This window comes from Sebastes umbrosus, chromosome 22 (assembly GCF_015220745.1).
Source record: "Sebastes umbrosus isolate fSebUmb1 chromosome 22, fSebUmb1.pri, whole genome shotgun sequence".
NCBI lineage: Eukaryota > Metazoa > Chordata > Actinopteri > Perciformes > Sebastidae > Sebastes > Sebastes umbrosus.
The window spans coordinates 496799-508561 of NC_051290.1; the positions used below are offsets into that span (position 1 = coordinate 496799).

Below are 11763 nucleotides of genomic sequence, written 5' to 3' on the forward strand. Positions count from 1 at the left end.
CTTCATCCAGATTATAGTCTGTACCTTCATCCAGATTATAGTCTGTACCTTCATCCAGGGGTAAATGTCCACCAGTCCTCCTCTGGCGATCGTCTGCACGATGCCGTCGTTGTATCGGATCACGTCCTGCAGTTCGGCGTCGCCGTGGCGATAGGTGGCACCGAACACCAGCGTGCACACGACATTGGTGACGGCCCCGGTCACCGCGGGAGACGGGTCGAAGCCACGCCGCCCGCTGGACAACAACTCGCCACAGAGACTGTCCACGGAGGACAGAACTGGAGAGACAGAGAAGACGTTTACAGCGAAGCAGCTGCTGGAACGCCGTGGACGTGGACATGTTCATTTACAACGTACCGATGTCCTGCAGCCGGCCGCTTCCTTCTCCAAACAGAGTGAAGGAGTTGTGGACGAGGCGGCGGTGTAACTTCCAGAGAGGAGTGTAGTCGGAGAAGGCGATGTCTTTACCTCCTCGGGTCAACAGGTCGGTGGTCACCTGCAGAGGACACGTCACAGAGTCCTCAAACACTAAATCACTGCGTTGTGAACTCTACAACCTGATGTCAAATGTAGAGGTGGAAAGTAACTCAGTACTTTTACTCAAGTACTCTACTTGAGTACAGTTTAAGGTACTTTACTTGAGTATTTTATACTTCTACTCCAGTACTTCTCAGAGGTTAATATTGTACTTTTACTGCACTACATTTATTTAAAGGTCTTATTGATGATATTTTTATTTAGACGAAAGTGAGGACATTTAAAAAAATTGAGGACATTTCTAGGAAAATGAGGACATTGTCTGGAATGCGCTCCGTTTCTTTAAAGGAACCAGGACGTATGAAGTGATGAACTCACCATACTCGGTCGTCCAGCGAAGTCTCGTCCTCTCTGCAGCAGAACCTCTCTGGCATGTTGATGGCTGTTCACCACCAGAGTGTAGTGAGGACCCAGGTAGAGAGCAAACAGAGACCCGTACCTGGAAAACAACAAGTCCTTCTAGCTTTTAACGAGTCCTTCCAACCATTAACGAGTCCTTCCAAACATTAACGAGTCCTCCAACCATTAACGAGTCATTCCAAACATTAACGAGTCATTCCAAACATTAACAAGTCCTTCCAACCATTAACGAGTCCATCCAACCGTTAACGAGTCCTCACAAACATTAAAGAGTCCTTCCAATCGCTAACGAGTCCTCCCAACCATTAACGAGTCCTTCCAAATATTAATGAGTCTTTCCAAACGTTAACGAGTCTTTCCAAACATTAACGAGTCCTTCCAATCGTTAACGAGTCCTACCAAACACTAATGAGTCTTTCCAAACGTTAACGAGTCCTTACAAACACTAACGAGTCCTCCCAAACATTAATGAGTGCTCCCAAACATTAATGAGTGCTCCCAAACTTTAATGAGTCCTCTCAAACCTTAACGATCTCTCAAACATTAACGAGTCCTCCCAAACCTTAACGAATCCTCCCAAGCACTAACGAGTCCTCTCGAGCACTAACGAGTCCTCCCAAACCTTAATGAATCCTTCCTAACGAGTTCTTCCGAGTCGTCCCGAGTCGTCCCGAGGAGGCTGAGCGGTCTCACCTGTGTGCCAGCTGGCTGAAGAGGAGGTGTGGAGGGAGTCCTCCTCCCAGCCACGGGAGGCTGCCCAGGACGGGGATCCTCGGCAGGCAGGGGACGGAGCCCCGGGCCGGACGAGGACAGGACAAGATCAGGAAGACAACGACGACGGCCGCAACGACGAAGAGGACGAGGAGGAGGAAGTATGGAGAGAAGGAGGGAGGGAGGGAGAGATAGTGGATGAAGGGAGGAAGAGAGGAGAGGAGACGACTGAACATGGTGAAGAGGAGACGGAGACTGAAGACGGAGGCTGGAGAGTCCTAGTTTTAATCTCTCTCTCACATGGAGAGGCCTTGGAGAGGTCAGAGGTCATGTGTGTGTGTGTGTGTTGTTATTACTGCTGGTGTGTGTGTGTGTGCGTGTGTGTGTGTGCGTGTGCGTGCGTGCGTGTGTGTGTGCGTACTTGCGTGCCCTCACCCTGACCATGTGTGTGTTTATGGTGGTCCAGCAGCCTTGATGTTATCAGAGCGCACGTCAGCCGTCTGATTCTATTTAACTATTTAACACATTTCTCTTCTTCTTCTTCTCTCCATTAATCGTCTCACGACCCTTCAGATTCATCTGGAGGGCCCCGAACCAGAGGTTGGGAACCACTGGACTAAACTGTATACAGCTCCACCTATATATACAGTATATATATATATATATACAGTATTTATACATATAATTACTGTATATATATATATATACAGTATATACACTACTATAAACTGTATACAACAGTTAAAACCAGCTCCACCTTTACAGTATATACTGTATATATACACATATATATATATAAATATATATATATATGTATATGTCCTTCCTAACTTTAAAGAGTCCTTCTTAACATTAACGAGTCCTTCCTAACATTAACGAGTCCTTCTTAACATTAACGAGTCCTTCCTAACTTTAACAAGTCCTTCCTAACTTTAACAAGTCCTTCCTAACTTTAAAGAGTCCTTCTTAACATTAATGAGTCCTTCCTAACTTTAACGAGTCCTTCCTAACTTTAACAAGTCCTTCCTAACTTTAACGAGTCCTTCCTAACTTTAAAGAGTCCTTCCTAACATTAACGAGTCCTTCCTAACATTAACGAGTCCTTCCTAACTTTAAAGAGTCCTTCCTAACATAAACAAGTCCTTCCTAATATTAACGAGTCCCTCCTAACTTTAACAAGTCCTTCCTAACGTGAACAAGTCCTTCCTAACATTAACGAGTCCTTCCTAACTTTAACAAGTCCTTCCTAATATTAACGAGTCCTTCCTAACTTTAACAGGTCCTTCCTAACATTAACGAGTCCTTCCTAACTTTAACAGGTCCTTCCTAACTTTAAAGAGTCCTTCCTTACATTAACGAGTCCTTCCTAACTTTAAAGAGTCCTTCCTAACTTTAACAAGTCATTCCTAACTTTAAAGAGTCCTTCCTAACTTTAACGAGTCCTTCCTCACATTAACGAGTCCTTCCTAACTTTAACGAGTCCTTCCTAACTTTAAAGAGTCCTTCCTAACTTTAACGAGTCCTTCCTCACATTAAAGAGTCCTTCCTAACTTTAACGAGTCCTTCCTAACTTTAAAGAGTCCTTCCTAACATTAAAGAGAAAATGGAAAATTGAATTCAAAATGGCCGACTTCCTGTTGAGTTTTGGGCATAACTCCAAGAGGCTTTTTTGTGCGTCTCCACATGTTACATCTGTTCGCCAAATGTCGTACATGTAGGTGAACCTTGAACGAGGGGCTCAATTTTTCCGACTTTCTAGGGAGCGCTAGTGAGATGTTTTGCAACACGAGACTCTTAAAATAATAATATTACACGCGTCTGAGCAGAGGAGGCCCTGATAAATATGTGGACTAGTCCTTTAACAACGGACTGACTGGGTCCTCTGACAGACATATGAAGTGTGAGTCAGCGGCTTGCTGAGAGTTTCTGACGCCACGGCGTTCCGAACGCTGTCATGGCGCGCTGAAGAACGCTGTCATGGCGCTCTGTCAGAGTGTGTGTTGCTGGTAACAGGTGGAGGGAACAGAAGGTGGCACGGCGCCATGGCAACCGTCTCTCTTACATCGCCCCCGCACTCACACACTTCCATCAATCCTGCTTCATGTAGTCGGTTCAGACGGAGACGGGCTTTCTGTCATCACGCCTCACATGACAGCAGGTCGCCTGATTGGTCACATGGTTATTTCGGGAGCAGCACCTGGACGTGAAGAGTGAAGTCAGTTCCTCCGGCGACCACGAGATGCTGCTCAGCAACACTCTGAAACCTCCAACATCTCTAATGATCACATGATCTGCTGCAAACCAACGAGGTTTAGTGTAAAAGACTCAAGTGAAGAATAATTACCTCTAAATTGTACTTAAGTACAGTAAATGTACTAAAATATATATTTTCTAACTTTAGACTAAAGTTTATTTAATACTTTTGCATTTAACAGTATACAGTAAATTATAGTATTAGATATTGTTTTAATAATCTGAATCTGTAAAGTAACTAAAGCTGTCAGATAAATGTAGTAGAGTATAAAGTACTATAGTTACCTCTGAGATGTAGTAGAGTATAAGGTACTATAGTTACCTCTGAGATGTAGTAGAGTATAAAGTACTATAGTTACCTCTGAGATGTAGTAGAGTATAAGGTACTATAGTTACCTCTGAGATGTAGTAGAGTATAAAGTACTATAGTTACCTCTGAGATGTAGTAGAGTATAAAGTACTATAGTTACCTCTGAGGTGTAGTAGAGTATAAAGTACTATAGTTACCTCTGAGATGTAGTAGAGTATAAAGTACTATAGTTACCTCTGAGATGTAGTAGAGTATAAGGTACTATAGTTACCTCTGAGATGTAGTAGAGTATAAAGTACTATAGTTACCTCTGAGATGTAGTAGAGTATAAAGTACTATAGTTACCTCTGAGGTGTAGTAGAGTATAAAGTACTATAGTTACCTCTGAGATGTAGTAGAGTATAAAGTACTATAGTTACCTCTGAGATGTAGTAGAGTATAAAGTACTATAGTTACCTCTGAGATGTAGTAGAGTATAAAGTACTATAGTTACCTCTGAGATGTAGTGGAGTATAAAGTACAACGTGTACCTCTGAGATGTAGTAGAGTATAAAGTACTATAGAAAACTAGTACCTCGAATGTGCACTTGAGTAAATATACTTAGTTACTCTCCACCTCTGTGACTAAAGGGTCACTGAGGAGCTTTCTGCTGAGCTTCATCTATTTTCTGACTTCCTTGTTTTACATAACGCCTGCCCTGAATCTCCTCCCGTCTCCATGGCGACAGCATCACGGCTGCTGAGCGGTGGTGGTGATGTGCTCGTGCAGGAATGTCATACGTGTGTGTGTGTGTGTGTGTGTGTGTGTGTGTGTGTGTGTGTGTTAGACAGTCATCTCACCTCTCTGTGTCGTCGTCAGTTTCAGCACCAAGGAGAACTCTCTGCAGATGGACCGCTGCAGCGCCTGCAGCAGCAGATAAACACTACAGATAAACACGACAGATAAACACTACAGATAAATACTACTGATAAACACTACATAACTACTGCATTACTACTACATAACACTACATTACCACTACATAACACCACATAACACCACATAACACTACATTACCACTACATAACCACATAACACTACATTACCACTACATAACACTACATTACCACTACATAACACCACATTACCACTACATAACACTACATTACCACTACATAACACCACATTACCACTACATAACACTACATTGGGACTACATTACCAGCCTACAGCATGTGCCTGGTTATAAATACCATAATATCTGTTTATTTATGAGTATAACAGGATGACTGGCTGCCAAACAACAACAACCCAGCAGCTTCTGCTCATCATCGTTCTGATCCACAATCTGCTGGTGAACCATTCTGTGACACTTTTCTTCCTCTTTTACTGTGTAGAGCACATTTATTATATTTATTATGTCATTTAACGTCAACAAAACTCTAACAGGTGAGGAGCGAACGTGTTGAGACAACTGTTGCATCTTTCTGTAAAGAAATGACAGGAATGATGAGAACGACTGAAAGATGAAGTTTTTTGGGGGGCTAATTTTTGGGGTATAAATGCTCCATATTTCTTAATAAATGCTCCATAAATGCTCCATTTTACTGTATAAATGCTCCATATTTCTGCATAAATGCTCCATAAATGCTCCATATTTGTCGTGTGGTGAGTTTACAAAGTTGACCCAATCGCAGAGTAACAGGCAGGACAGGTATTTAGAAATAAAAGCGAGCTTTAATAGAGCTGAAAAATCCAAAACAACAAAAGGCAGGGAGGGGAACCAAGTACCAAAAGAACAAATAGAAACAAACAACAAAAAAACAAACAGAGGACCAAAACCAAAAATCACAAACCAGGGAAACACGAGGAACACCGGAATCAGAGCAGGAGGAAACAAGGAACACGGAGGACAAGGTAGACGGGGCTGGAGAGACAACCGAACCGACAAGGACAGAGGGGAACACACAGGCTTAAATACAAGACATGATTACACACAGGTGAAACAAATCAGGGCGGGGCAGACAATCAACAAAAGGCGGGAAAACAAACAAAGGAGGGAAGTAAAACCAGACAAGACACAGGAGGAGTGAATTACAAAATAAAACAGGAAACACCGGAATAATATAGAAGACACCAAATCCAAAATCACAAAAGTAAATAACCAGAGGCTGGCACAGCCAGAACATGACAATATTACTGTATAAATGCTCCATATTACTTTATAAATGCTCCATATTTCTGTATAAATGCATAATATTTCTGCATAAATGCTCCATAAATGCTCCATATTTCTGCATAAATGCTCCATATTTCTGTATAAATGCTCCATATTTCTGTATAAATGCTCCATATTTCTGCATAAATGCTCCATAAATGCTCCATATTTCTGCATAAATGCTCCATATTTCTGTATAAATGCTCCATATTTCTGTATAAATGCTCCATATTTCTGCATAAATGCTCCATATTTCTGTATAAATGCTCCATATTTCTGCATAAATGCTCCATATTTCTGCATAAATGCTTCATATTTCTGCATAAATGCTCCATATTTCTGTATAAATGCTTCATATTTCTGCATAAATGCTCCATATTTCTGTATAAATGCTTCATATTTCTGTATAAATGCTCCATAAATGCTCAATATTTCTGCATAAATGCTCCATATTTCTGTATAAATGCTCCATATTTCTGCATAAATGCTCCATATTTCTGTATAAATGCTCCATATTTCTGTATAAATGCATCAATAACATCCCCTCTGAAGCATCCTCCGGTGTGCAGCAGCAGCATCTCATCCCTGCATGAACCCCGTGCTTGTATAATCTCTCCGTGTCGCTCCGTTGCCGCAGTGAAGGAGGAAACCCCTTCTCTCTCGACGTCGACGTCGCTCTCCCGCCTGTCCTTTTATGGTGCGGGGATACCCGCCGTCACGGCCGGATGCGGACCATGTTTGGGCAGCTACGATGCGCGCGGCGGGGGGAATCCCTCGCGCCGGTGAGGACCAATAAGGCCGGGCCGGGAGTTACCTAGGAGACGGAGAGTATAAAAGGGACGGCGGAGCGGAGGGAGAATCAGTATCATCAGCACCACCAGCATCCTCAGCATCTCCTGTATCCTCAGCCTCAGCATCACTGAGCAGCCTCAGCATCCAGTGGACTAACGGACTAATACCTGGACTCTCCATCTTCCACCTGTTCTGCTTTTACACACACACAATATATATACAATAAAGATGCTTCTGGAGCGCGAGGACAGCTTCATGTCGGAGTTTGAGGACGCGTGCAGCGCGTGGGTGGACAGTGTGGGCTCGAGCCCCAGCGACGGAGCGGACTCTGACGTGGGCTCACCTTTCTGCCAAGGTGCGTTAATGTCTATAATGATTTGTGATCAATATAGTTAATGTGTTTTATTGGTGCATGATTATTGCAAACATAATGCATCACTGCAGCAGCATCTGTCTGCAGCTGCATCTTCACTCAGCTGCCCACTGCTGAGAGATTATGCAATGACATTAACACCTCCTCCCTCTCTTCCTCCTCCTCCTCTTCCTCCTCTTCAGTGTTCTCTCCTGGAACTGACGCCTCCGACTCAGATTTCTTCTCGGACTTCAGTGACTGCTCCTCGGACACGCTCTCTCCATCCCTCGGCTACACCGGCAGCTTCTTCACGGAGCCGGAGTCGGTACCGCTACCAGCTGCAGGTCTGAGCAGCACCGCGGACGCCATCCTCAACATGATCACAGAGATAGTCGGGATCTGCACCGAGATGGAGCAGGAGTCCAGCCCGGCCTCTGCAGCACCCTGCCCGGCTGCAGCATCCTCCTCCAGCCCGCTCTGCACCGCAGCTCCATCATGCGGGGCAGCTCCATCATGCGGGGCTTCCAGCTCGGACTGCACCCTCCCACCTCCCACCGTGGTGATCAAGAGTGAGTTTGTGAGCTCCGGCTGCAGCAGCGGGTGTGCTCAGTCATCAGTGGCCGGGTGTGATGCTCTGTTCCCGGGCAGCGCGGACTCTCTGCTGCCTCTGGAGCAACAGGTGGATGTTGCTGCTTTCATCGAATCTCTGCTGAGCTGCGAGGCCGGGCAGGGCGAGCTGAAGGCCGGCTGCGAGGTGAAGCAGGAGCCGCTGGGTCTTGAGGACTGGCTGAAGAGCTTAGCTGCTGCTCCGGTTACCGGAGGAGATCCCGGTAGCTACGTCATCAAGACGGAGCAGCCCCCCCCCTCCACCCTGGACGCGCACCTGCTCTCCTCCATCCTGCAGGGCGCGTTCCCGATGGTCAACATCAGCAGCGTGCACGCGCCAGGAGGAGCCCCCAAAGTGTCACGCGCAGGCCGGAGAGCTCCCGGTAAGAGCGCGGGGGGGCTGAAGGTGAAGCCGTTCCCGTGCACCGTGCACGGCTGCGAGCGCCGCTTCTCGCGCTCAGACGAGCTCAACAGGCACGTGCGCATCCACACGGGCCAGAAGCCCTTCCAGTGCACGATCTGCGCGCGCAGCTTCAGCCGCAGCGACCACCTGACCACGCACACGCGCACGCACACGGGGGAGAAGCCCTTCTCGTGCGATGTGTGCGGCAAGCGGTTCGCGCGCAGCGACGAGAGGAAGAGGCACGGGCGCGTGCACGTCAAGCAGCAGCTGCGTGCGCAGATGATGGCCGCCTACTCGCTGGCCCTGAACGCGCCTGGAGTCTAAAGCAGCGTGCACGCGCTCCCAGAGAGGGGAAGTTTCTGCATTTGAACCGTCAACCGGAAGGACGTCATAGAGACGTTTCCATGTGACGTCACACTGACTTTGAGCCTGGATACAGGTGTGAAAGGTGTTCAGAGGACTCTGGATCCTGTATCGGGGTCGAGGACGGGGTTCGGGTCTGATCCCGGACCGGCTGGTCTTCGGACCGCCACGCTGCTCAGACTGTTGGTTAAAGGAGTCCGTCCAGACCAGACAGAGTCTGTCCAGAAGGAGTCCGTCCTGACCGGCCTGTAAAATACTGACTTCCTGCATGAGGACACTGAATGTTGACGTCAGAATGTCGTGGTTCTGTTTCCTGTTTTGCGACTCAGATATTTTTATGTCAGACTTCTTTCTATATATTTACATCTCTGTTTGTACCACATCTCTATTTTTATAGTTTGTCTACCTCCGTGTTTACTATGAGAGTGTATATATATATATATATATATTATATTATATTTATATAGAAGAAGCCAGATTTCTATGGTGGATCAAATGTGCCATGATGTCACTTTTCTATGAGCTGATGGTGGATCCTGAATGATTCTGCTGGTTCGGTGCCGGTTGGAGCTCCGTGTTGGAGCTCCGGTGGTTTTGAAGCTGTGCAGGTTCCTGTTCCCTCGTTCTGCATGGAATAAACTAAAACTAAACAGCAACGACAGGTCTGGTCTGTTTCCTTCATCATCCTCCTCATCCTCATCATCCTCATCATCATCCTTCATCATCATCATCATCCTTCATCATCCTCATCATCATCCTTCATCATCATCATCATCCTTCATCATCCTCATCATCCTCATCATCATCCTTCATCATCCTCCTCATCATGGTCCTGACATTCTCAACAGGCTGCTGTTGCCAGGCAACAGATGTTCCCATTAGTTCCGTCACTTTAACAGTTTGTCCAGTTTCATGAACTGTGAAGGTCGTGTTGCCATGGCAACAGCAGCACAAAAGACTTTTATTTTTATTTTTTTTCACATGTGAAGTAACCACACAACAAGCTGCTGTGAGTCATCTCAACATCCCATAATATATATCGTTTTTTCATCCCCTAAAAACACTACAGCCGCTCGCTGTAGTTTTTAATCAAACAAACAAACTAACAGGAGGAGGTGGTGACGGATTAATCCACATTTGTATGAAATACGCACACAATTTACATAATGAGGCAGAAATGTAAAAAGATATGAATACAGAAATTAATAAGTTTGGGGATATAATTAGGAAAAGGGAAAATCCTGAATAAATAAATAAATAACACACATAAAAAATGAATACAAAAGTAAATAAATAATAAAATGCAGAAATAAATGAATAAATATATCATGAAATATGATTAAAAACTAAATGCATAAATAAATAAATACACTTAAAAATTTATGAAAATAAATACATTTTAAAATTAATGAAAATAAATACATAAATAAATAAAACGGAAAATTAAACAGAAGAGTAAATAAATAAGGGAATTCATACAAAGATAAAAATACATGAATACATACATAACGACACACATTTAAAAATTAATATGAAATAATTAAAAAATAAATGAAAAAGTAAATAAATAAACATAAAATAAATGCATAAATACATGGAAAAGAAAATCAAAGATAAATGCATAGATAAATAAATACATAAATAAATAAAAGGGAAAATTAAACAAACAAAAATAAATAAATGCATAAATACATATTACTACACACATTTATAAATAAATATGAAATAATCGAAAAATAAATGCAAAAGTAAATGAATAAAACATGTGTAAAATTAATAAATAAATTAATGAATAAATAAAAATAAATGCAAAATAGATAAATGACTAAAAAATAAATGTAAAGATAAATGCACAAATAACTACACACATTTAAAAGTAAATATATAATAAAAAAAATAAATGTAAAAAAAATTAAATAAATGCAAAATAAAAGAATAGTTTAAAAAAATGCAAAAATTAACAAATAAATAAAAAAATAAATGCATGAATTAATTAATTAAAATAAATACATAAATAAATAAAAGGGAAAATTAAACAGAAGAGTAAATAAATAAGTGAATTCATACAGAGCTAAATAAAAAAATGCATAAATACATAAATTACTACACACATTTAAAAATAAATATGAAATAATTAAAAAATAAATGCAAAAATAAATCAATAAAATACTAAAAATAAATACATAAGTAGATAAAAGGGAAATTAAACAGAAGACTAAATAAATAAGGAAATTAATAAAAAGATAAATAAATAAAGAAGGAAATTAAAACAGAAATATCAATTTATATCACATTTGATCAATTAATTAATGGCTACATTTATTTTTACACTATTTATGCGACATTTAATGACATATTTATTTATTCATCGAGTCATTTATTTATTTATTTGTTTATTTTCAGCAGGTTTCGTCCTCCATATATATGGGATTATTCTGGTTTTATTCTATATTTACATTATGGTCATCAGACCTCACGTTCAGACTCAGACCATTATACTGATATTCAGTAACACAGAAACACCTCTGGTCCTCCTGTCTACTGTCTCCTGTCTCCCGTCTCCTGTCTCCCGTCTCCTCTCTCCTCTCTCCTGTCTCCTGTCTCCTGTCTCCTGTCTCCTGTCTCCTCTCTCCTCTCTCCCGTCTCCCGTCTCCTCTCTCCTCTCTCCTGTCTCCTGTCTCCTCTCTCCTCTCTCCTGTCTCCTGTCTACTGTCTCCTGTCTCCCGTCTCCCGTCTCCCGTCTCCCCTCTCCTCTCTCCTGTCTCCCGTCTCCTCTCTCCTCTCTCCTGTCTCCTGTCTCCTGTCTCCTGTCTCCTGTCTCTTGTCTCCTCTCTCCTCTCTCCTCTCTCCTCTCTCCTGTCTCCTGTCTCCTGTCTCC

General features: G+C 42.9%; 2 protein-coding genes across 3 annotated transcripts in view; one reads left to right on the forward strand and one right to left on the reverse strand.

Annotated features, from left to right (window-relative positions):
- LOC119481761 (steroid 17-alpha-hydroxylase/17,20 lyase) overlaps window positions 1-1868 on the reverse strand; it is a 4243-nt gene extending 2375 nt beyond the window's left edge. Inside the window, exons 1-4 of one of the 2 annotated variants that reach the window (XM_037758956.1) lie at window positions 1591-1868; window positions 856-976; window positions 358-496; window positions 49-278 (exon numbers count right to left, since the gene is read on the reverse strand). In XM_037758956.1, coding sequence (XP_037614884.1) covers window positions 49-278; window positions 358-496; window positions 856-976; window positions 1591-1844 — 744 coding nt within the window. In that variant the 5' untranslated portion in view covers window positions 1845-1868. The remainder of the gene's footprint in view (window positions 1-48; window positions 279-357; window positions 497-855; window positions 977-1590) is intronic. The other variant, XM_037758957.1, reaches the window with a different exon arrangement.
- A 4589-nt stretch (window positions 1869-6457) lies between these two features.
- On the forward strand, window positions 6458-9541 carry LOC119481770 (early growth response protein 1-like). The gene is made up of 2 exons (XM_037758979.1): window positions 6458-7516; window positions 7717-9541. Exons 1-2 carry the CDS (start codon window positions 7390-7392, stop codon window positions 8844-8846), a joined length of 1257 nt encoding a protein of 418 aa, XP_037614907.1. The 5' UTR covers window positions 6458-7389; the 3' UTR covers window positions 8847-9541.
- Window positions 9542-11763: the final 2222 nt, after the last annotated feature.

Excerpts from the sequence above, each read along its gene's own strand:
- LOC119481770 (XM_037758979.1), top strand. The coding sequence starts at position 7,390 with ATGCTTCTGGAGCGCGAGGACAGCTTCATGTCGGAGTTTGAGGACGCG. Across the intron at positions 7,517-7,716 it reads GGGCTCACCTTTCTGCCAAG|TGTTCTCTCCTGGAACTGAC; the intron begins GTGCGTTAATGT and ends CCTCCTCTTCAG.